The sequence below is a fragment of the Impatiens glandulifera genome, chromosome 3 (genome assembly GCF_907164915.1).
Source record: "Impatiens glandulifera chromosome 3, dImpGla2.1, whole genome shotgun sequence".
NCBI classification, from domain to species: domain Eukaryota; kingdom Viridiplantae; phylum Streptophyta; class Magnoliopsida; order Ericales; family Balsaminaceae; genus Impatiens; species Impatiens glandulifera.
Genome location: NC_061864.1, coordinates 32,665,990 through 32,692,239, shown reverse-complemented (window position 1 = coordinate 32,692,239; position 26,250 = coordinate 32,665,990). Strand labels below are relative to the sequence as shown.

The following is a 26,250-nucleotide window of genomic DNA, read 5'->3' as shown; positions in this document are numbered from 1 at the left end:
TTGTACACTATTAGCCAACATAATGATCAATTCATTCTGAATTTTATGACTAAGATAATGATAATGTATTTCATTGTTCATAGCACCTCAAGGCTCAACCCAGTGAAACAGAGCCACCGTCGAAATTATTTTGTTGTCGGTTTCGTTGTCGGTTTCGTTGTGAGTTTCGTTATCGGTTTCTTTGTCGATGTAGGATACAGAGACTGAGAGAAACAGACAGTGAGACAGACAGTAGGGTTTTCAATTTTTTGTTCTGATAGTGTTAGTTTATTTTTCTATTTGGGCTATAGAGCCATGGGCCAAAAAATCTAACATAATAAAAAAAATTAAAGAATAAGAAACTAAAAATCCCTACTAATACCTAGCATATATAAAAAAAAAATGGGCCCCTTTTTGGTCCTAGGCCCTAGGCCGTGGCCTAGGCTGCCTACCCCTCCCGGCCGGGCCTGCTTGTTGTAAAATAATTTTTTCATGGTCTTCTCGAAAATGCTCTGTCTCATAATTCTATTATCTCATAACAAACACTAGTAAAAAAAGGACCTTTACCGACGGTTTTTCCCGAAGGTTTTATAAAACTCTCCTAAATACTCCCGAGAGGAACAAATCATTCGGTATTAAAAATAGATTCCGAGGGGGTGTATAACATTTGGGTTTAATAATTATTACCGAAAGTTCTTTGTAGAACTTTCGGTTTTAACCTTCCCAAAAAAATAAAAAAAAAATCTAAGTGTTGGATGTGGGTTAATTGCGAAGGTTTTTTCAAAAACCTTCGGTTTTGAAATCCCGAGGATTTTTAATTGCGAAGGTTATTCATAGAACCTTCGGTTTTACCTTTTTTGAATTTCTCTTTTCCGAAGGTTTTACAAAGAACCTTCGGTTTTGCTCAATTAAAAAAAATTCTAAATTTGGTAATGGTTATTTCCGAAGGTTTTTTAATAAACCTTCGGCATCTACCTCTATAAATACAAACCCTAACCCTTCTCTTTTTCATTCCACTCATCTCTCCTTTCTCTCTCTTCCGCGCCGCAGCCGCCTGCCTCGAGCTCCTCCACCCCGGTTCTTCTCCTCTCTCGTTCAGGTAATTTGTTTCATTTGGTTTTTTTTTGTTTATTATGAGATTTAGATTTCTTAAGTTTATATATATATATATATATATATATTATCTAGATTTATGCCAGTTTACGTTATTTTGTTTGATTAATATATATATACATATATCTGAAATGCATTTAGGATATGGGTGATTTATCATAGAAGAGACTTCGGCGTACACCGGAGAAACTACATCCGTGTTACCAGAATCTGATAACACAATCAGAAATTGCGGTACGTGAGGAGGAGGTAAGACAGATGACGCTGGAAATAGAACAAATCCGATTAAGGGATGCGGAAAGAGGCCGTATGCTCAGTTAAATTAAATTGGACAGGGCCGAAATGGCCCAGAGATTAGAGAATCTTGAACAGGAACTTGTAGTGTTGAGTAGTCGACTGAATCAACCACCCCCTCCTCCCACCCCATCTAATAATTTCTAGATTTATTATGTGTTTATTAGTTTTTCCGTACGAACTATGACAATATATTTATGTGTTTTGTTTAATATTCATGAATTATTATTATGTTTGGTTTGGTTTTAATAGGTTGTTAATGAATTATTTTACTATTGTTTACTTTTCATTGTATTTTTTTATAAAAAACAGCATGGCCAAAACCGAAGGTTCATTTGATAACCTTCGGTTTTGACCCTCGTTTAAAAAAATCTAAAAATTTCTAAGGGTAAAAACCGAAGGTTTATTTGAAAACCTTCGGTTTTGGCCCCTGTTTAAAAAAATCTAAAAAATTTCTCAGTATGGTGTAGGGTAAAAACCGAAGGTTTTCAAATAAACCTTCGGTTTTACCCTTCCCCGTACTTAGAAAATTTAAAGATTTTTTTAAACAGGGGTCAAAACCAAAGGTTTTCAAATAAACATTCGGTTTTTATCCCTGTTTAAAAAAATCTAAAAAATTTCTAAGTATGGGGAAGGGTAAAAACCGAAGGTTTATTTCAAAACCTTCGGTTTTGACCCCTGTTAAAAAAAATCTAAAAAATTTCTAAGCATGGGGAAGGGTAAAAACCGAAGGTTTATTTGAAAACCTTCGGTTTTTACCCCTGTTAAAAAAAATCTAAAAAATTTCTAAGTATGGGGAAAGGTAAAAACCGAAGGTTTATTTGAAAACCTTCGGTTTTGACCCCTGTTTAAAAAAATGGGGAAGGGTAAAAACCGAAGGTTTATTTGAAAACCTTCGGTTTTGACCCCTGTTTAAAAAAATCTAAAAAATTTCTAAGTATGGGGAAGGGTGAAAACCGAAGGTTTATTTGAAAACCTTCGGTTTTGACCCCTATTTAAAAAAATCTAAATAATTTCTAAGTATGGGGAAGGGTAAAAACCGAAGGTTTATTTGAAAACCTTCGGTTTTGACCCCTTTTTAAAAAAATCTAAATAGTTTCTAAGTATGGGGAAGGGTGAAAACCGAAGGTTTATTTGAAAACCTTCGGTTTTGACCCCTTTTAAAAAAAATCTAAATAATTTCTAAGTATGGGGAAGGGTAAAAATCGAAGGTTTATTTGAAAACCTTCGGTTTTGACCCCTTTTAAAAAAATCTAAATAATTTCTAAGTATGGGGAAGGGTAAAAACCGAAGGTTTATTTGAAAACCTTCGGTTTTAACAATTCCCAAAAACATTCTGATCAAGGTCAGGACAGAGAGGTTTATTCAAAACATTCGGTGATACTCTTCAAAACCGAAAGTTATACTATTAACTTTCGGTGTTTCCACATCATAATTTGGAAAATTAATTGGTTTTCTACCTTCCAATCTAGACTCTTAACTAATATTATCAAGTGTGTGTTGTTTTTAAAAAATTAAGATTATGTTTAATGTTAAAATGTTTATGATTGTGTTTGATTATATAAAGAAGTGCGTATAGATGTTTGTGTTTGATGATCACATGAATGTGTATAAAGTTTGATAATATGAATTGTGTAATGTTTTAAAATTACCAAATGTGTTAAATTAATGTTGTTCAATGTCATTAGAAGATTAAAAACACATTAATTCAACAATTTTGTGAAATTGTAATTCCGAAGGTTAATGCTATAACTTTCGGAAATAGCTATCAAAACCGAAAGTTATACCATTAACCTTCGGAATTGCCATTTCATAATTTGTAATATTCATGGGCTTTTTACTTTACAATCTAGACTCATAACTAATATGATCAAGTGTGTTGTATTTTAAAAAATTTAGATGGTGTTTAATGTTAAAATGTTTATGATTGTGTTTAATTATATAGAAAGATTATATGAATGTTTATAATGTTTGATTATCCTATCAATGTGTGTAATGTTTGATCATATAACTTTTGTGTAATATTTGAAGGATGTCAAATTTGTTAAATTAATGTTATTGAAGGTCATTAGATGATTAAAAACTAATTAGTTTAACAATTTATGAAATGGTAATTCCGAAGGTTATTGTTATAACCTTCGGAAATAGTTATCAAAACCGAAAGTTATATATAAAACTTTCGGTTTAGCTAATTAAATAAAATTGTAAATATTTCAAAACCGAGAGATTTAGACACATCTCTCGGAATTTAATTTATCAAAACCGAGAGACATGTCAAAATCTCTCGGAAATATGAATAATAAAAACCGAGAGTTATATGATTAACTCTCGGAATTGATTAAATGATCAAAACCGAAAGTTAATCATATAACTTTCGGTATTGACCCTTTATTAAAATTAAAAAACGCTTTCTTTTCTCCCTTTCCTCTTTCTTTCCCCGTTTCTCCTTCCGCCTCTCGATCGACTTCTCTCTGCCTCCGCAAACGACGCCGCTGCCCAGACGAAAGCCACACCGCCGCCGATTGAAGTTCCGCCGGCCGCTGATGCTTGGATTTGGTCCGATTGAAGTCCCTCCGCTCCAGATTGAAGGTTGCCGTCTCGGTTTTCAAGTTCAGGCGCCTCCTGCTGTCGCCCTACAGCCGCCTCCTGCTGCCGCCCTACAAAGGTTAGTTTATTTTTTAGGTTTAAGTTATATTAGTTTAATTTTAGGTTATATTTGTTTCATTTTAGGTTATATTAGTTTGATTTTGGTTAGTTTAGGTTATGTTAGTTTAAGTTTAGTTTGATTGATGATTTTGTAGTTTGATTTTAGGTTATATTTGTTGTATTATGTTGAAAATATGGTTGATTTTGGTTAGTTTATGTTATATTAGTTTAATTTTAGTTTGATTGATGAATTTGTAGTTTGATTTTAGGTTTTTTGTTTGATATTAGGTTATTTGTTTGATTTTAAGTTATTTGTTTGATTTTAGGTTATATTTGTTTGATTGGGTTGAAAATATGGTTGATTTTGGTTAGTTTAGGTGATATTAGTTTGATTTTAGTTTGATTCATGATTTTGTTGTTTGATTTTAGGTTTTTTGTTTGATATTAGGTTATTTGTTTAATTAGGTTGAAAATATGGTTGGTTTGGGTTAGTTTAGGTTTTTTAATTTGATATATGTATGATTGGGATTTAGTTTTTGGATTAATTATGTTGAATTGTTACATTATGTTTATATTATTGTTAGATTGATTAGTTTAGATTATGTATTGGATTATGTTATTGGATTTGTTTTTTGGAATTGGTTGTTGGATTTGGTTTAGGTTATATTGAGTTTGGTTGTATGATTTAGTTAGATAATGTTAGATTATGTTGAAAATATGTTTGATTTTGGTTAGTTTAGGTTTTGGATTGATTTTGTTGGATTAATGTTATTGGATTGATTTGGTATATGTTTATGTTTGATTTTGTTGGATTCATGTTATTGGATTGATTTGGTATATGTTTATGTTTGATTTTGTTGGATTCATGTTAGATTTGGTTTATTATTGTTTGATTAAAAGGTATATGTGTTTATATTTATTGATTTTGTTGGATTTGGTTTTTGATTAATACTTTATTGTTTGATTAATAGGGTTTATTATTGTTCGATCTACCCACAGCCGCTCTTCTTCGTCGCTCTTTTTGTGCAAGGTTAGTTATTGTTGGTTTATTATATGGTTAGGTTAGTTTAATGTTATATTTATGTTAGATTTTCATGTTAGATTTAAGTTTGATTTATGTTTGATTTGATTTATGTTAGCTTAGGTTTGATTTATGTTAGATTATGTTAGATTAGGTTTGAAATGTGTATGAATGAAATAATGTTGAATTAGATTTGTTTTGAATTATATTTGATTTTAGGTTAGATTAGGTTTGAAATGTGTATGAATAAAATTATGTTGGATTAAAATTGATTGATTTGAAATGTGTATGAATGAAATAATGTTAGATTATATGTATGTTAGATTTAAGTTTGATTTATGTTAGGTTTTATTATAGTTTGTTTAGGTTGAATTTTAGTTAGAAAATGTTAGATTTAGTTAGAAAATGTTAGATTTATGTTGAATTTCGTTTGAATAATGATAGATTAGGTAGCGATTATGTTACAATTACGTAAGCCTAATTAATTTAGACAAATTTAAGTAAATAATAATGCGGGTTGTTTTCCATTTTACTAGAAATATGGAAGTACCCGATAAAAGCTGGATGACCTTACGTCGAGATCATCCAGATTACGAGGAAGGCGTTGACAAATTCCTCGAGTATGCTCTTAGGAATACATCCCGACAAACCGTGAAATGTCCCTGCGTGAAATGCTTGAACACGCCGTTTATGGAAATAGACGAAGTGAAGACTCACCTGATCATTTATGGAATAAATGTTCATTATGAGTATTGGTATTTTCATGGAGAAAAGAGACGTACTACTCAAGTGGTTAATGAAGATGTCGATGAAGATGCCGATGACTTCGATGATGATGACGACGATGATCAGTCGGAGGATGCCGTGCCGGAATTCAACGATACAGTTAATGAAGAGGTCAATGAAGAACGTTATATGCACGAATTTCTAAACGATATGTTCCCCAATGTTAATGACGTCCCGAGCAGCGATGAACTAGTCGAAGATGCGCATAGATTTTATAAATTGCTTGATGATTGCAAACGGCCATTGTATGAAGGTGCTAGAATAACGAAATCATCGGCACTACTGAAACTACTTCACATAAAAAATGTATGTCAATGGACGAATTCTTCGTTCGATATGTTGCTGTGTCTGCTTAAAGACTACATATTACCGATTGACGCTCAATTGCCAAACTCATACTACGAAAGTAAAAAATTCATTACTGATATCGGCCTTAAATATGACAAGATAGACGCATGTAAGAACAACTGTATGCTATTTTGGAAGTACTACATAAATGAAGATTTTTGCAGAGTTTGCGGTCTTTCAAGATGGAAAGTCGACCAAACAAGTGGGACAGTTCGGGAGAAGCAAAACGGGAAATTCATTCCAAAAAAGGTGTTGAGATATTTCTCTTTAATACCAAGACTGCAAAGACTATACATGTCCTCAAAAACGGCTCCAATGATGAGATGGCATAAAGAAGGAAGAGTTGATAGTGATACATGCAAGAGAAAATTGTAAGTGAATTGAATATGCCTAGTTTTTTATTAGAGAAATTATATTTTATTTGAATTGTGCAGGTTGAGATGGAGGAGGTTGTTAGTAACGAACCGGGAATATCAGATTTTGAATTGACGGAGAGGGTGTTCGGACAACAAAAACACGGGGTAGTATTCGGAATGGGATCAGGCGTCCGACCCACACACTTTCGTGAGGATCGTCGAAGTGGAAACAGTTCACAGCGAAACAATGAGCGATTGTTAGAAGAGAATCAAATAATGAAGCTCAAGCTGGAGGAACTGGAGAAGAAGGATGAAGAAAGAAGGCGCAAAATGGAAGAAATGGAAGCGGAAAAGGAAGAAATGGTGACAAGAATGGAGAGGGAGAAGTTAGAGATGAATGAGAGAATGGAGAGGGAGAAATTAGAGATGAACGCAAGAATGGAGAGAATCGAATTGTTTATGAGGCAACAACCACCTCCTCCCCCCACAAGCTAAGGTTGTTTCGATTATGAACATATTTTCATTAGTAGCTGAATTTATAACAGATTGTTCGGAATATTAGTTTGGTTTCGAATTTTGTAATGTTAATGATCAATTAATGTGATCGTTTAATGTATGTATGTTGCATTTCTTTTATCATTGATATATTGGTTTGGCTGAACAGGTTTTGGTTGCGAGCAAAATAATCTGCACGTTTTTAAAAATTTACGGAAAAAAACCGAAAGTAATATTGAAATCTCTCGATTTTTCTTCAAATGGAAAAACCGAGAGATATTAGAAAACTCTCGGTTTTTACCCAAAGAGAAAACCGAGAGTTAAATGACAAACCTTTAGTTTTTACCCAAAAGAGGAAAACCGAGAGTTATATGAAAACTTTCGGTTTTCCTCTTCGGGTAAAAACCGAGAGTTTTCATATAACTCTCAGTTTTCTCAATTTGACTAAAAATCGAGAGTTATTACAAAACTCTCGGTTTTCTCCTTTTGAAGAAAACCGAGAGTTATTAGAAAACTCTCGGTTTTTCCACAAAGAGAAAAACTGAGAGTTATTTCTAAAACCCTCGGTTTTTCCACAAAGAGAAAAACCGAAAGTTATTTGTAAAACTCTCGGTTTTTCCACAAAGAGAAAAACCGAAAGTTATTTCTAAAACCCTCGGTTTTTCCACAAAGAGAAAAACCGAAAGTTATTTGTAAAACCCTCGGTTTTTTCACAAAGAGAAAAATCGAAAGTTTTCATATAACTCTCAATTTTTCTCTTTGTGGAAAAACCGAGAGAGTCAATACCGAAGGATGACGAGAGTAACTAAAACCTTCGGTAAGGTGTCTTTACCGAAAGTTATAGGGTCAAAACCGAGAGTTTTTACTCTCGGTTTTGACCCCTTTTTCGCCAGTGAAAAGTAAAATAAAATAATTCTTAATTATTTTTTGTTTTTCAGATCTTCTCTTTTATAATTACAAAAGAGTGTTGGATCGCTTACAAGAAATTTCAATATTAAACCTTATGTCAGCATAGTCAGTGTTGTTCTGAATTCTTTAATAAGAACTAAGCAATTTGAATTTCTTTGAATCTATTCGACGAGGTTTCAATTATAGATTTACAGCCCGATCCCTTTATGCTAACTGTAATAATCAAAAGCTTATGTGAATTGCAAGGCTTAGAGAGGGCTAAAGAAATGGTTATGGTTAAGGTATAGATGAATCAATAGTAAGTGAGTAGAATATTATAGCATGTAATATCCTCATTCATGGTATTGCAAAGGCAAGAGAACCTTAGATGCTATCGAGATCAAGAACAATTTGGGTAGAAATAGACTAAATTTAAAACATTATATTAAGACATATTGCACATTGATATTTGGCTTATACAAAATTTAAAAATTGATCGAAGAGTTAATAGTTGAGATGTTAAAACTAGATTTTTTTTTTTGGGAGGGGGGAACGGCTTAGTGCCATTTTATTAAAAAACCCCAAAGAGAAAAAATGTGTTTCAAGAAGCAAAGCTAGACAGATCTTAGATTTGTTAAAAATACCAAATGAGTTTCAAACAACTAAATTGCAGAGCAAATAGAACAACAAATAATTGAATTACAAACAAGTCATCAAACAAGAACTATTTGAATCTTTATTTTCTTGTCATGATTTTATATGGAATATTTCATCTTTGACTGAGCTTCCAACTTTCTTTATTAATCGGAATTCTCATTCATGTATGTATGAGAGCATTGTCAACAGAAACAGTATCATTCCAAACTTTTTTTTCTGTTCTCATATTCATGCTAAAAATATTTGTATTTTTTTCTCTCCAGGTATTGTAGACCAGGGCTTCAAAGAAGCATTTGAAAACATTCGTGTAAAAGTTATCGCCCTTAGCCTTTTTCTATATAAGCTCTATGATTTCGTTCCATGTACCTGAAAATTTAGTGATATTCATTTTTGAGCAAAATTGATCCACAACTTGGATACAAATGTGCACTACCCAAACAAGTGGTCAATGTTATCCTCTTTTACCGCGCAGATTGGGCAATTGACGTCTAGAATATTCATATACTTCTTAAATTTGTCTCTGTTGCCAATATTTTTCTGAATGTCAACTAAAGAATGAATTTATTTCGAGGTATAACTTTTGAAGACCAGACTACTTTATGTCAATCGACCACCATTTCCTTTGTTCTAATGATCTCACATGCTTTTCCTACCATGAACTTTTCGTTCATAACAATATCTCACCTCTTTGTATTAGTGTTTCCGTTGAATTTTATATTATTGATTAGATTCAGAATTCTGACTCTTTATGAAATACTATTAAAAATAGAACTGCATTTTTCTTTTTAAATATCTATAATTGAGTACAAGAGACAATTTCTTCTAATTCTGACTTTGATAGATTGAAATTCCTCCCGAAGAATTATGAGATTATTCTTTAGCTATGGATCGTGCCAGAATAATATTACTCTTTCATTACCGATTATGAACTTCATCATCTAATATGCCTCTCCTCTAGTTCTTAATATTTTCTTCAAAACTATGTCATTTCATTTTTAATTTGGCATGACATTTCTTAAAATAGATTTCATTTGTAAGATTGAGGATTATTTTACAATTTATATAATTATATATTATAAATATACAATAACTTATTTAAAAATTATTTTGTCATATATTTAAATAAATATATATTAATCTCATTTAATTATTTGTCACCCTTTTATATTAATATATTTTTCTCTTTGCATATTTTTAATTAATCTTTAATTATTTTTTATTTATGTTACTATTTATTTTTTACACATTGATTAGATACATCATTATTTTAATTTTTATAATTTAATTTTTTTTAAAATATTATTTGTTTTTTTTAATAATATTTTTAATAAATAATTATATATAAATAAAAATTTATTTGTATTAATTATTTTATAATATATAATTATATTAAATTTTAAAAAATATTTCACATCCCTCTCTAACTAAAATGTCTAAATAATTTATTAAAAAATAATAATTTTTTATACATTCTCTCTATATTTATTATTTATATAATTAATTAAAAAAATATTCATTATATCTTGATTTGTTATTCATTAGCAATGGTTAAATATATATAAATTTATAAATTTATAAATTAAATTCAACAATCACAAGAGGTCCAATAGTTAAAATATTCAAATTTCAAACTCAAGCCCAAACTCAAGCCCAATGTTCAAGTCCCAACTTATGCGAATTTTAGAGTGAGTATTATAAAAATTAAAATGACAATAATGGTGATATATTTGAGTGTGAATGAAGGGAATTAATGTGTGGATGCGAATTTGAGGGTGATGAATCATTTAAGGATAAGAGATGATTATATATGTGAGAGTTTGAATTAGAGGGATGAACAACGATGATTGATGAAATTGGGTACGAATTTGAGGGAAATTGTGGTTTGAATCAAGAGTGATGTAGGGATTGATGAAATTGTGGTTTGAATTGTGAGAGTGATGTTAATAATAAAACTTTGAAGAATAAAATAATTACCGTGTTTGTAAGTTTATACTTGCGTTTTTTTAGATTGATGCTTTATCTTTAATGTCTAGAGTTATATAGAGAAGATGTGGTGGGGTCTTCATGAGCATAATATTTTTTGTTATTATAGAACACCATAAGGTAAGATTGAGTTGGTTTTAAAAAAAAGTTAAATTCAGTCATATTTAATTGGTTATTCTCAATAAACACTATCTGCCAAATTATAATTTAGTGTCAACTTTTTATCAAAAAGAAGTAACAAAGGTCATATTTGTAAGTGTTGAATATAACTATTGGCAAATGGGTGTGTTATGTTGTTTCTACAAACATACAAAAAGAATCAATAGCACAACTCCTTATATGGAAATATATATGTGTTTCTATTATACACTCATGTCACTTATGGATATATAATCGTTGAAATTTACATTTGTCTCTTGTATATATAAAGTGTTGAATATAACTAATTTCAAATGGTGTGGTATGATGTTTTTGAGTTTGTACTTGCATTTTTTTTTTAATTTATAGTTTATCTTTAATGTCTAGAGTTAGAGAGAAAAGATGTAAAGTCTTCATTAGCATGATCTTTTTGGTTATTATGGAACACCACAAGGTAGGATTGAGTTGATTTTTTTTATAAGTTCTCAATCAATATTATTCGTTGAATTATAATCAAATGTCAATTTTTTTTATTAAAAAGAGCGCAGCACATCATATATTTAAGTATTGAATATAACTATTGAAAAATAGTACGTTATGTTATTTCTAAAAAAATATATAGAAGAAAATTGTAATGCAATTCCTCTGTATGAGAAGATTTTTTTTTCTACTGCACACTCATGCGATTTATAAATCTAATAATAGTTGAAGATTACATTTGTCTCTTGTATACATAAAATATTGAATATAACTAATAAATATTGCGTTTTTGATAATTTTACTAATTTAAAGAAGAAATGTGCAGGCTAATCTATTTATATGAGTATAAAAAATTTTGCAGCACTAGTTACTATAAACTCCTTCCTATTTCGATTTCATCATCCAAGCCAGCCGTCATTTAAAATTGTGTAGTTGGAGAAGACATTTTTAATTAATTACTAATAAATATAATTTTATTTAAAAGAAATCAATATTCCTTACAATTGAAAAGATGTATTACCAACCCAAGAGAGAAAATTCATTGCATTTCAATATTCATTATTATTATTATTATTTGCTAGAAAGATCCCTTGTTGACTATGATGATGTGTGGGCCGTATATAGTTTATCGATTTATCACTAGTCCACATAAAATCTAATATCTAATAAGTAAAGTTCTAATTACATAAAATCTTATAAGTAAAGTTCTAATTATTTGATTTTATATTAGATAAAAGGTTATTCAATTCAATTTGGCTAGGTTTTGTTTGTACGGATTTTTTCTTATTTTCTTACGTGATTAATTAAATTGTTTCACTTTTAATCTTTTATTATTATTAAATTAATTAAGTTAGCTCTATTCACTTTTTATTGGTTTTGTTTTGTGAAATTGTTTTATGCTTATTTTCTTTTATAAAGATGTGTGACATTTAGACAATCTTGCTTGTTAATAAATTGATTGCTATTTATGATTACACAATTAAGTAAATAAATGCATGCCAATTTTATATAACATTCTCTAATTATAATTCATTTATCAAACATCAAATCATCACTTATGAATGCTTATTATGACATATTTTTCCTTAAGAAATTATTGGTAAAATTTAAAAAAATAATAGTTAGGAAAAGCAATTAGCCTAACGTATTCATTGTAGTACAATTATGTTGTTTCAGTATTTGTTAGTCCATAACACTGACATGTATATTATTAATTATCAATTCCCATGATGGGTTTGCTGTTTTTTTTTTCTAATAATTTAGATATAAATAATGGATGATTAGTATAATTTTGAGAAAGTTCAAATATTTATTTTTTAGTTTTGGTTTGAAAAATTTACAGAATATTAATATATAAATAAATTATTAAAAGAGAAATATTAAGGAAGAGGATTTGAGAGAAGAAATTACTCATCATCTGATTGCTGAAAAATTAATAATTTTATCTTTTTTTTTTCTTTTTTATCTTTAGTCTTTACTCTTCTCTTTTCTCTTTTCTCTTTTCTCTTTACTCTTTACTCTTTACTCTTTACTCTGACACACAAAAATATATATTTTAATATTTTTAATTAATGAATTAAGACGAAAAATAAGTGAAATATTTAAATAACCACTTTGCTTAATTTAAAATTTAAAAAATACATTTATGTATATCTTTTGTTTTCACCCAAAAGATTAGACTTCTCACAATTATATTTTGCTTTTTTATTTTTTCACTCATACATTTGATATTTAAATTTTAAGATGATGAGATTAAAAAAAATTAAGATTAATTAAACTTTTAAGATTTTAGGAGTTCATACAATTTTTTATTTTATAAATTATCCGGATATAAAGACTCAAGACTAAAAAATTATGTATGAATCTACAATTTTATAAACTTTAGAAATAAAGTTAATTTATATATATAAATTCAAACAAAAATTAGTATTTATTAAATAAATAAACTCATATAATTGATTATTTAGTTATAATTTTTTTTAGTGCCATTTGTTTATTTTTATTTTTTCAAATAATTTTATATTTAATTATATATAATAATAATAATTTATAGCTAATATATTTTAAAATAACTTCTACTATTTTAAGTAAATTATAAATTTTATTTATGAATAATGAACATAAATGAGGCATTATATTATATATTATAAATAATCATCAAATAATATATAGTTTTTTATCTTGTTTTTTTTAAGTATTTGTACTCTTTTAGAAGTTGAATTTGAGTAAAATAAATTATTATTTTTAAATATTTTATTAAAGTATTAGTTTAAAAAAATATTTTAAATTTTTTTATATATATATTAATAAATTTAATAATATTTATTTGTTTAATTTATCTCTAGATTGTTAATAATGCTATAAAACCCACTTTATAAGCATATTAATAATAAATTATATTCGATTCTTACTAATAACATTGAATTAAACTATCTGATTAAAAAAAATAAAATTTATATTAATCATTCTAACAAATAATATTGATTTAAAAAAAAGGAAACAAACAAGGCAGGCATCTGAATTTGAAAATAATTGAAAAGAAATTGTCGCGTATTGTATTTAATAGATGATTTGTCGGGTTTCATGAATATTTTAACCTAATTGATTTGAGATGAATGAATTTAGAAAAAATAACAGAATTATCAATGACACTGTACCACAGTAACTAGAAATGGAAAACGAGAAAGAAAGGAAAAGAAACACACAGATTCATACACACACTGTCTGTCTCTCTCTCTCTCCCTCTCTCTTTCTCTCCATTAATGGATTTCTCCATCAAGACAACGAGGTATAAAATCTCCATTGATTCATTCCCATTTCTTCTTTTGAGATTTTCTTGGGGTATAATGATTTGTACTAGGAAAATGACACTAGCGTTATTAGATTCTTCTTCTTCTTCTACTGCTTCGTCCGATCCGATCTTGTCACTGCTCTTAATTTCTTATTGTCCGTTACCCATCGCACATTAAATCTCTCGTTTTTTATTATTATTATGCCTATTGGCTTCCATTTCAATTCTCTCTCATATATGCATTCATCATCATTTTCATGAAATTATTCTCAAGGATCTGCTTTTATCTTCATTGTTTTCCAGTGGGTTCTGATTATTAATTTGAATTTTGAGCTACCAACACTCGAGGAGCTATAGGGGCTTAATTGAACCCACTTGCTTAGCTCAGAAGATTGGAAAAGGAGAGTTTCATGCATCTATGCCATTAGGTAATTTTCTAGTCTGAATCACTCACTACTTCTAATCTGGAGTTGGGCTTCGGCATGAATTAATTACTTACTAGTAGTAATTTTCTTTTCTGATTTGGGAAATGGTGTGGATTTTATAGAATCTCGCAAGGGGGAGAAACTCAATGTTCAATTTTTATATTTACAACTCAATTTCTGATTCAGAAAAATATTATGCAGGAATTCGAGGTTCAACACCGAAAAGGGGTCTTGGTTGAAATGTCGAATTCTCTGTCTCCTGCATCAAGAGAAGTGCTAAGGAGCTTATCAACTTCTCTAGAAAAAATGTATACTTTTATCATTGAATAAAAATGCACTACTTAGTCCTGACTAATGGTCCTTTTTCTAATCTACAGGGAACCAAATGAGACAATAGGAACGGTTGATCCAGAAAGTACAATTGGCTCAGTTGCTCGATTTATTGAGCAACTACAAACCAACACTTCTTCACCACAGGAGAAAGAACTTATCACCGTACGACTTCTAGGTATTCTGAAAGCAAGGAAAGAGGCGCGTGCTCTTATTGGTTCACATGCCCAAGCAATGCCGCTGTTTATAGCTATTCTCAGAAATGGAACTTCTGGAGCAAAAGTGAATGTTGCTTCAACATTGAGTCTTCTGTGCAAACATGAAGATTTAAGGCTGAGGGTCCTATTAGGTGGATGCATCCCGCCATTGCTTTCAGTTTTAAAGTCAGAGTCCACTGAAGTGAGAAAGGCGGCGGCAGAAGCAATATTTGATGTCTCATCTGGTGGACTATCTGATGATCACGTTGGAATGAAAATATTTCTTACAGAAGGTGTAGTTCCGACTCTATGGGAGCAGCTTAATCCCCGACACAAGCAGGACAAAGTAGTACAAGGTTTTATTACTGGTGCTCTGAGAAACTTGTGTCGAGACAAAGATGGATACTGGAGAACAACCCTTGAAACAGGAGGAGTAGATATTATTACGGGCTTACTTTCTAATGGAAATCCTGCTGCCCAATCAAATGCAGCTTCTCTTTTGGCTCGACTTATGTTAGCATTCAGTGACAGCATTCCCAAAGTAATAGATTCTGGAGCTGTCAAAGTCTTGCTTCAGCTGGTTGGTCGAGGGAATGATATTTCTGTTCGTGCCAGTGCTGCTGATGCTTTAGAGGCCCTGTGTTCTAAGTCTACCGAGGCTAAGCAATCCATTATCAATGCAGATGGTGTAACTATTCTCATTGGTGCCTTAGTAGCTCCTTCTAAAGAGTGTATGCAAGGAAAGGGTGGTCGTGATCTTCAGGTGCATGCAACACAAGCTTTAGCTAACATATACGGCGGTATGCCTGCTTTAATACTACATCTTGGAGAACTTTCCCAATCCTCACGCTTGACTGCTCCTGTGGCTGATATAATAGGAGCACTTGCTTACTCTCTTATGGTCTTTGAGGAGAAGCCTTCTAGCGAAGAAGAACCATTTAATGCAACACAAGTAGAAAATATCCTTGTAATGCTACTAAAGCCTCGTGATAATAAGCTGGTTCAGGATCGTGTACTTGAAGCAATGGCTAGTCTTTATGGAAATCAATATCTCTCGGGAAAAATTAAGCAGGCTGATTCCAAAAAGGTTCTTATTGGACTAATAACTATGGCTGCCTCTGACGTCCAAGAGCAACTCATTTTTTCCTTAATAAATGTATGTTCCGGTAGAAAGGGTATCTGGGAGGCAATTGGAAAGAGAGAAGGAATCCAGTTACTCATATCATTGCTTGGCTTATCTAGTGAACAGCATCAAGAGCATACAGTTGAACTATTGGCAATCTTGACTGATGAAGTTGATGATAGTAAATGGGCTATCACAGCTGCAGGGGGAATCCCACCACTTGTACAGTTATTGGAGATGGGTTCCCAGAAGGCAAGGGAGGATGCATCCCATGTGCTTTGGAATTTGTGCGCTTACAGTGAGGATATTCGGGCCTGCGTTGAGAGCGCTGAAGCTGTGCCATCGTTTCTGTGGGTTCTTAAAAATGGTGGACTAAAAGGACAGGAAGCTTCGGCCAAGGCATTGACTAAACTTATCCAAACTGCTGATCCTCCTACGATCAATCAGCTTATTGCTCTGCTCTTAGGAGACTCTCCAAGCTCAAAAGCCCATATAATTACAGTGTTGGGCCATGTCCTTACAAAAGCATCTCAAAGTGATCTTGTGCAGCAGGGAGCTATAGCTAATAAAGGGTTAAGGTCACTTTTCCAGGTCCTCCACTCATCTAATGAAGAGACCCAGGAATATGCAGCATCTATGCTTGCTGATTTATTTGAAAATCGACAAGACATCTGTGATAATCTTGCAACAGACGAAGTTGTGAATCCCTGCATTAAGCTTTTGACCAGCAAAACTCAAGTTATTGCAACACAATCAGCTAGAGTATTAGGGGCTTTATCCCATGCTAAGTCATCTAAATATATAGCAGCAGGTGATGTGAAGCCTCTGATTAAACTGGCAAAGACATCTTTCATGGATGCTGCAGAGACTGCTGTTGCAGCACTGGCCAACCTTCTTTCAGATCCTGAAATTGCTGCTGAAGCTCTAGAAGAAGATATAGTTTCTGCTTTGACAAGAGTACTAGGAGACGGGACTTCACAGGGTAAAAGAAATGCTTCACGTGCAATCCATCAGCTACTCAGACATTTCCCTTTAAGTGACGTACTCAAAAGTAGCTCACAATGTCGATTTGTGGTTCTCTCTGTAGTCGATTCATTAAATGAGATGGACATAGAGGGGATTCATGCTGCTGATGCTGCTGATGCTTTAGAAGTTGTTGCACTACTTGCAAGGACAAAGCAAAGTTCAGAATTCACTTATCCACCATGGTCTGCCCTTGCAGAAGTCCCTTCAAGCTTAGAACCTATTGTCCGCTGTCTATCTCAGGGGACTCCTCTAGTACAAGATATGTCAATAGAAATTCTGTCTAGGCTTTGTGGGGATCAACCAGTTATATTGGGTGACCTGTTGATTGCAAATCCAAGATCTGTTGTTGGACTAGCTAACAGAATAATCAACTCGGTTAGCTTAGAAGTGAAAGTCGGAGGGGCTGCTTTGCTCATTTGTGCTACTAAAGAACACAAGATACAGTCAATGGATGCCCTCAATGTTTCGGGCTACCTGAAACCCTTGTTGTACACGTTAGTGGGAATGATGAAGCGAGATTCCAGCTGCGGCTCTCTAGAAATTGAAGTTAGTACTCCTAGGGGATATTCTGAGAGGACAGCTTTCCAGGAAGGAGACCCGTTTGACATTCCTGATCCGGGAACTGTCTTGGGAGTCACTGTTGCTTTGTGGTTGTTATCAATTATTTCTTCTTTTCATTCAAAATATAAGCAAACCGTCATGGAAGCTGGAGGACTAGAGGCCCTTTCTGACAAACTTTTGAATTATACTTCCGATCCACAGGTTGGAGTGATTTACTAAAATGGTTAATGGTTCCTTATTTGAATTTTTCTGGTTGTGTTTCATGTTATTTATTTATTCCTTTAGTAAGCGTGGTGAACGTAAAAGCTACAGATCCCCATTGCAGTTAGATTTATGGATCTGGAACTATCTTGTGCTTCAAAAATTGTTTGAACATGTGTGACACCAACTATCAAGAGTTTTTGTTTGCATTATTTAGCAGGCCTCATCTTTGTTCCTGCCTGGATCATGGTTATACTAATCTCTTATCCACCAGTCAGTGTTACCTGGCTGGAGGTACCTTTGTGGTGAAAACCTTCAATTTCATTTTACTGTTAAAAACTATGTTGTCTTTGGAAAAAATAGGGCATTGGATCTCTCTCTCTCTCCCTCTCTTTCTATTTGCTGGGCTAGGTCTTTAGGTAACTTCAGATATTTATTTGAGTCATTTCTATTCCATGCATATCTTAGATCTTCAAATTGCAGCAATGAGTAGAGGTCCCGATCCAAGTAACTTCCAGGGCCAATGGTGCCTGAAATAAGTTTTGGGGTATTCCAACAGTGACTTATGTTTTAAGTCAAGTACACTGATTGTGTCTTAAGCTACAGGTGGTTATGTGGCCTGCCAATAGTTTGCAACATTTTCCAGCTACAGCATGGGATTCCCTACAACCTGTAACAATGAGGATTCTGGGGAAACCAAATTTCTGTGATTGGGGATCATCTTTGACATGCATGCCATTATTTTGTATTCATAACTAGTTGTATTGAAGGAAGTGACTCAATCTTGTTGTTTTTTGGACCGGATTTTTTCCCTGGAAGGGGCTAGTGCAGCATCCTCAATCTGCTCCTTTCATATTCCCTTACCTGGTTGATCTTCTTGTGTGCTACAAATACTGCTGATAGACCTTTACTTTTGCTGTTATCTTTCCTTATTTATCTAAATATTTCATGTTGTGTGTTATGTTAGAAACCATGTACTTCATATTCATATGAAGTAGCCATCTATTTCCTCATGCTAACAAAAGTTTCTTTCTTTTCCAGTAGCTAACTAAAAGTACGTCTGTGGTTGCAGGCTGAATTTGAGGATAATGAGGGTATATGGATAAGTGCCCTTCTCTTAGCTGTATTGTTTCAAAATGCTAGTGTTGTTTCTTCACCTACAACAATGCACATCATACCTTCACTTGCACTCTTGCTGAAATCAGATGAAGTGATCGATAGATTTTTTGCTGCTCAGGCGATGGCTAGTCTTGCATGCACAGGGAACAAGGGAATAAATCTTGCAATTGCAAATTCAGGTGCAGTTGCTGGCTTAATAAGCCAAGTTGGTCAGACAGAATCAGATATGCCGAACCTTATAGCTTTATCAGATGAATTTTCTCTGTTAAGGAACCCAGATCAGGTAGTCTTGGACTGCCTCTTCGAAATTGAAGATGTTAGAGTTGGCTCCGCTGCCCGCAAGAGTGTCCCTTTGTTTGTTGATCTTCTTAGACCCATACCAGATAGACCAGGAGCCCCTCTAATTGCTGTTCGATTTTTGTCTCAGATTGCAGAGGGTAGTGATACGAACAAACTCATGATGGCTGAAGCTGGAGCTCTTGATGCTCTAAACAAATACTTATCTCTGAGCCCTCAAGATTTGATTGAGACTGCCATTTCTGAATTATTAAGAATACTGTTTAGCAATCATGATTTACTTTGGTATGAAGCATCAATGAGTTCCTTGAATCAGCTCATAGCTGTTCTTCGTTTGGGTTCTAGAAATGCAAGATTAAGTGCTGCTAGGGCTCTGCATGAACTTTTCGAGGCCGACTATATAAGAGATTCTGACATAGCCAAGCAGTCTGTTCAGCCTTTAGTGGACATGCTAGAGGCAGCATCAGAAAGTGAGCAACATATTGCTCTAATTGCTTTGGTTAAGCTAAATTCAGGGGAACCTGCAAAAACAGCTCTATTCACTGACGTGAACGGTAATCCCCTCGAGTCTCTAAATAACATACTGTCTTCCGAATCTTCCATGGAACTGAAAACACATGCTGCGCAGCTCTGTTTTGTACTGTTTAGTGAATCAAAATTCAGGTCAATGCCAACCGCGTCAAAATGCATACATCCCCTTATAGCACTAATGCAATCAGATGTTGAATCTGCAGTAGAATCAAGTACCCGTGCTTTAGAGAAACTGTTGGACGATGAAAAACAAGTGGAGATTGCAGCAGCTTATGATGTTGTAGGTCTTCTAGTTAGTCTAGTTTCTGGGTCAAATATTCAGCTCATCGAGGCTAGTATTTGTACTCTCATTAAGTTGGGGAAAGATCGGACCCCTCGAAAGATGGAAATGTTTAAAGCCGGAGTTATAGATCACTGTCTGGTATTACTTCCTTCCGCACCTAGTGCATTATGCTGCTCGATTACTGAACTCTTCCGTATATTGACAAATAGTAGTGCCATTGCAAAGAGCTCAACTGCTGTCAAGATTGTCGAACCTCTCTTTCTGGTATTGCATCGACCAGATATTAGTCTGTGGGCACAGCATAGTGCTTTGCAAGCTCTTGTAAATATTTTTGAGAAACCCCAAAGCTTAGCTGCACTAAAGCTCACCCCTAGCGAAGTCATCGAGCCTCTTATTGTATTTCTGGAGTCCCCTTCTCAAGCTATCCAACAGCTTGGCACAGAATTATTATCTCATCTTCTTGCACAAGAACATTTCAAGGAAGATATAACAACGAAACATGCTGTTGTACCACTCGTTCAGCTAGCTGGAATCGGAATATTGAACTTGCAGCAAACAGCGATAAAAGCTCTGGAAAGCATTTCCTTAAGTTGGCCGAAAGCGGTTGCTGATGCCGGTGGTATATTTGAACTTGCTAAAGTTATTATTCAGGATGATCCTCAACCTCCCCTTGCATTATGGGAATCAACTGCAGTTGTGCTTTCCAATGTTCTATGTTTCAATTCCGACTATTATTTTAAAGTTCCTCTTGTTGTTCTAGTGAAGATGCTCCATTCAACGAAGAAGAGTACTATAATGGTGGCTCTAAATGCGTTGATTGTACAGGAATCAACTGACTCAGCAGCTGCTGAACTATTGGCTGAAGCGGGTGCAGTTGATGCCTTATTGGACCTTTTAAGATCTCATCAGTGTGAAGAAGCTGCTGGAAAACTACTTGAATCCTTATTTAACAATGTGAGAGTAAGAGAGTTGAAAATCTCCAAGTATGCAATAGCACCTCTAGCACAGTATCTGTTAGATCCACAAACAATATCACCACCGGGAAAGCTCCTTGCAGCTCTTGCTCTTGGCGACCTCTCCCAACATGAAGGGCTTGCCAGAGCCAGTGATTCTGTTTCTGCATGCCGGGCACTTATAAGCTTGCTTGAAGATCAACCGACTGAAGAAATGAAAATGGTGGCTATTTGTGCTTTGCAGAACTTTGTGATGAATAGTAGAGCAAACAGGCGGTCTGTGGCTGAGGCCGGAGGGATATTAGTATTGCAGGAACTGCTGCTTTCTCCTAATTCTGAGATTGCTGGGCAAGTTGCTTTGCTGGTAAAATTTTTGTTCACTACTCACACCCTCCAGGAATATATATCCAATGAACTCATCAGATCTTTGACAGGTAAGGTCATTTCCGAGCTTGTCTTATATAACGAAAAATAGCATTTCCATAATGGATTGGGGGTGGACTTTCACTTAAACAAAAAAGTTCTTGAATATTCTTGACCTAAAGTCACAATTTGATGGTTACTACTTATTTCTCTCTTAACATTGAAAAGTCTTGCAATTTTTTAGATTTACAGGTACCTGTTAGGGTTGTAAATAGTATAATAGGGTTAGGGTGTTATTAAAAATATATTAGATGGCATAATTGTAAATATTAGCTATTATACAATAGATATAAATAGTTAGATCTCTTGTAATGGAGAAAATATGTTGAATGAAGAGCAATATCTTCTTAGTTTCCTCTCTATTCTTATCTAAGACACAATCCTTCACTACGACACTAGGAAAATGGTTCTGACCAAGACACCAAGTCATCTTTTGGAAAGAATAGTTGCCTCTTCCAACCCCCACTCTTTGCATAAGAGACAATTTTGATAATGGTTGATAAATCTTCCCCAACTTCTACTTTTAATAATACAACACCCTCTAATCACACTTAACTTGCCAATGAATTTTGTCTCGAGTCTAGAAACACTTTCATTGACCAAACAAGTTTCCACCACCTCACATCCGCATTCTTCCTTTTTTTAAATGATCTGGGTATGAAGACTTGAACTCATAACCTTGTGTACATGAGTTCTTGTGCTCTACCATTGAGCTAATGAGTCTTGGTACATCCTCATTCATCCTTGTAAGAACATCCCTAGCTTTAAAAGTGGAGAACTTATTTTATGTTTCAATGCTCCTAATTCTCATCTTGTATCATTTTAATTCATGCTTTGCATGTAACACTGGTATCAAAGCATTTGTCCTTGCCCTTGTGAGTTTGCATCATCTTCACCATTTTACTTTCTTTCATTATAGGCTAGAAGACAATAATTAATGATAAAAACAACTACCTAGATAAACTTAAATGCAATTTTGTTGGGAAGACATACAACTTAAATGTTTCTTGGAAATGCAAGGGAGTTGTTTGGAATAGGCCTAGTTTGATAATTTCCACATCTTTCAACCTGTGTGTTCTATATATGTGTGATAATAGCCTATTTTGGTATAGAATTTTGTCAACTCAATCAAAATACAATCAACCTACATTTGGTATATAAGTCTCTAACTGAAAACTGATCCATAAAAGTTTTGGATCACAATCCAGAAATTTGCAATTTGACTCTATCACACTTCTCCTACCACTGTTGCTCAGAAAATAAAGTTCTTTCTCTTTTGCATCTTTCTTCAGGGGCCTTAGAGAAAGAAATGTGGTCTACAGCGACAGTCAATGAAGAAGTATTGAGAACCATACATGTTATATTCAACAACTTTCCAAGGCTACATGCATCAGAGGCAGCTACTCTGTGCATTCCTCATCTGGTAGCAGCTCTTAAATCTGGAAGTGAACCAGCTCAGGATTCTGTATTGAACACATTATGTTTGTTACAACAGTCTTGGTCTACCATGTCCATTGATGTTTCAAAGTCGCAAAGCATGATCGCAGCTGAAGCCATTCCGATCCTGCAAATGCTGATGAAAACATGTCCTCCAAGTTTCCATGAGAGAGCAGACAGCCTGTTGCACTGTTTACCAGGTTGTTTGACTGTCACTATAAAACGTGCGAAAAACCTCAAACATGTCATGGGCGGTACAAATGCTTTCTGTCGACTTACTATTGGCACTGGTCCTCCAAGACAAACCAAGGTAATGGAGTAATATTTTGAGCAGACAGTTTTTTGGTTGAGACTAATTTGTGGCTTACATTCCTTGGTTCTAATTCATTTGCATAAAGAAATATCCATGCAGACTTAAAGAAGAGAGTTTAGGCTAGTACATTAATTTCTTATTACACTTCGGCCTTGTTTGATCCGGGGTTATTTGAATAACCTGGTTGTTATTTTCAAATAACTCAGTTGAGGTAGGTCGTAAAGTATCAGGTTATTTAGGGTAGTTTGAGTAAGAAGACATTAGGGGTATATATATATATATATTTATATTTATATTTAAATAAAAGGGTGTTTTTGTTGATAATTTGATTTATGTGATTGATGAATAGATAGTCGGTTATTTGAATATAATCCCAAATAAAATAACTCACATCAAACAAGCTCGATTCTTGTTGTGTTCTTAAATTTTAATGCTTAAATGTAGAACTGTAGTAGTTAATCGTTAATGAACTGCTTGGTTAAAAGTATTGAGTTTTTTTTTTTTTTTTTTACATTTTAACTAATTTTTAATATATATATATATTAAAAAAGCTTTAAATGTCGCATCATAATTTTATTTGTTGTTCAATTATAACATTAAATGTCTCATCATTATTTGTTGTTCAATAAAAACTTTAAATGTCTCCAGCCTATTTGGAAACACTTTCTGTTTTGTGCCTGATTCTGCGGAAGAGAAACCGTCGATACTTTTTAATTTGTGTATTTCTATGTTCTTTTATTTTAGATCATGATTCAAATTATATTATATTTTTTGCTTTATTTGCTATAATTATATTTTTTGGATTATGAACCAGATTATTTTATAGATTTATGATTTTTTTTCAAACATAACAAATATTTGGATAATTTTGATGTGTATAAAATAGTTCACTCTTATATTATTATTATACATTAGCTTTCATCTAAAGTTGAATTCCACTTTCTACTAGGTAGTGAGCAGCACCACCTCTCCCGAGTGGAAGGAAGGGTTTACATGGGCATTTGATGTACCACCCAAAGGACAAAAACTTCATATAGAATGCAAAAGCAGAAGTACTTTTGGAAGGGTAAGCCAATTAAGTTACTATAAATGGTTACATTTCCTTTTTACTTAGTTAAGTTGGGGAAGAGTAGTTGAAATCCTTCTTCATTTGCAATGCATCAATTACATCTTGGAAAGAGCCTTTACTCTAAGTTCTCATTAAAACACCAGATTTAAGTGTGTTGTGCTAGCTTACTTTAGGGATTAGTGGAGGTGTACAAAAGTAGGGGTTCCTTAACTTCCCCTTTTTTTTTTTTTTTCTAGATCATGTTTTATTTTCTAGAAAGTATAACTTTTCATTAGTTTGCCAAATTGTGAAAAATACAAGAGAGTTGATACAAACTTATGACATCCATTGTCACAAGTCAATTAAAAAGACCAAGAAAAAAGAAAACATAGCATTTCTCATCTACGCCGTCGCGATGGCTCATTGCTCTTTATCTGAGAAGCCAAAATTAAGGTCAATTAAAGCTCTCCTTGTAGCCACGAGACCAAGCCTAGCTCCCTTCCGCACATCATAGTTAACCTGATTATGAATCCGATATGTCTTATTTTCAAGCTTAGATTTATCAATCTTCTTTTGTTTCTTTGAGTCATTTTTTTTATAAATTCCTCACACAAGTCACAGATATTAAGCTCATCCTCATTTATAATTTTGTCCCACCACTCCATGAGAAGTGATCTTACACTTACGAACTGCATTTCATTCTTCATGTTTATTTTTTCTAGAGTATTTTAAATTGATGGTTTGTTAATGTCGGATGAATATTTTTTCAGACTACACTTGGTAGAGTGACGATTCAAATCGACAAAGTTGTGAGTGAAGGAGTATACAGTGGACTTTTCAGCCTTAGCCACGAAAGCAACAAAGATAGTTCCCGAACACTCGAGATTGAGATCACTTGGTCAAACATGTTGTCAGATGATGAAAGTGTGTGATTTTTTTATAAGATGCTTCCAACAAGTTTAATCGATGGGGTCTATCGGTTATCACTCATTCAATGAATCTCTATTAACCGAAGAACTTATTCTATCTCAACCTGGGCGGTTACAAGCGATGAAGATGTTTTATATATACAATGCCTTTCGAGTCTATAAATTGTGTAAGGTTTTCAAATAATTTAGCAAGTGAGAAGAAGCAAAAGTAGTAAATGGGATGTACAGATGAGTCTTTTTATTAGCTGCTAGTTATAAAAGAAGAAGCAGCAGTAGTAGCACTATATAATCAAAGGATAATGAGATGGATATTTTTCTTCTTTTTTTTTAAAATTAATTTAGTAAAGTGCTCTGCCTATTTTAATCAAAGGCATGTTGAGCACTTTATGCATCATATATATTGTATTACCCTAAAAGAACTATAATATTTCAAATTCAATAGAAACAGATAATGTAACTTCTTGGTAAAGGTGTACATATATTCCTCATTATCTTTTTTTTTATCTTGACATATAAGCTGGATTGAACATCCATAAAAGACATTATTATTATTACACATGAAGGATTATAAATCAACTTTCTTTTAAATTTTTGGTAGTGATTTAATATATATTAATATTAATAAAACAATATTTATTCCATGCTAACCAACTAAAGTAGATACAACTCCATTTAGAATTTAATTAATGAAAGACATCTTGATTTATAGTGCGTTCAAACTTTAAAATGAAAAAAAAATTAACATTTAAAATTATGTCAATAATATTGAAAATTTATCATCGGTATACGGGCCCTCTTTTCTGAGGATCATACCTATAAATTCTCCTTTCGGAAGTTCTTATATTTCTTTCTTTCCACCACTATATGACGAGGGAAATTGGTTTTTAAGTCTTTCATAATATTGTTACTAAAGCTCTCAGTTAATCAATTTGACCCAAAAGTCAGCGATATTTGTTGGTGTATCAAATTATAAATGAAAAAAGTTCTACATAAATGTTTAGATGCTCTTCGCAAGATCATAATGAAAATGAATATGATAAATAGATTTTTCACTCTTCAAACAAATGTTGCACCTACTA

General features: G+C 33.0%; 1 protein-coding gene across 1 annotated transcript; it reads left to right on the top strand.

Annotated features, from left to right (window-relative positions):
* The first annotated feature begins 13,829 nt into the window (after positions 1-13,829).
* LOC124929522 (protein CELLULOSE SYNTHASE INTERACTIVE 3) lies at positions 13,830-25,558 on the top strand. Its single transcript, XM_047469907.1, has 8 exons — positions 13,830-13,972; positions 14,279-14,403; positions 14,602-14,708; positions 14,778-17,838; positions 18,911-21,455; positions 22,737-23,191; positions 24,144-24,260; positions 25,013-25,558. Exons 3-8 carry the CDS (start codon positions 14,641-14,643, stop codon positions 25,172-25,174), a joined length of 6,408 nt encoding a protein of 2,135 aa, XP_047325863.1. The 5' UTR covers positions 13,830-13,972; positions 14,279-14,403; positions 14,602-14,640; the 3' UTR covers positions 25,175-25,558.
* Positions 25,559-26,250: the final 692 nt, after the last annotated feature.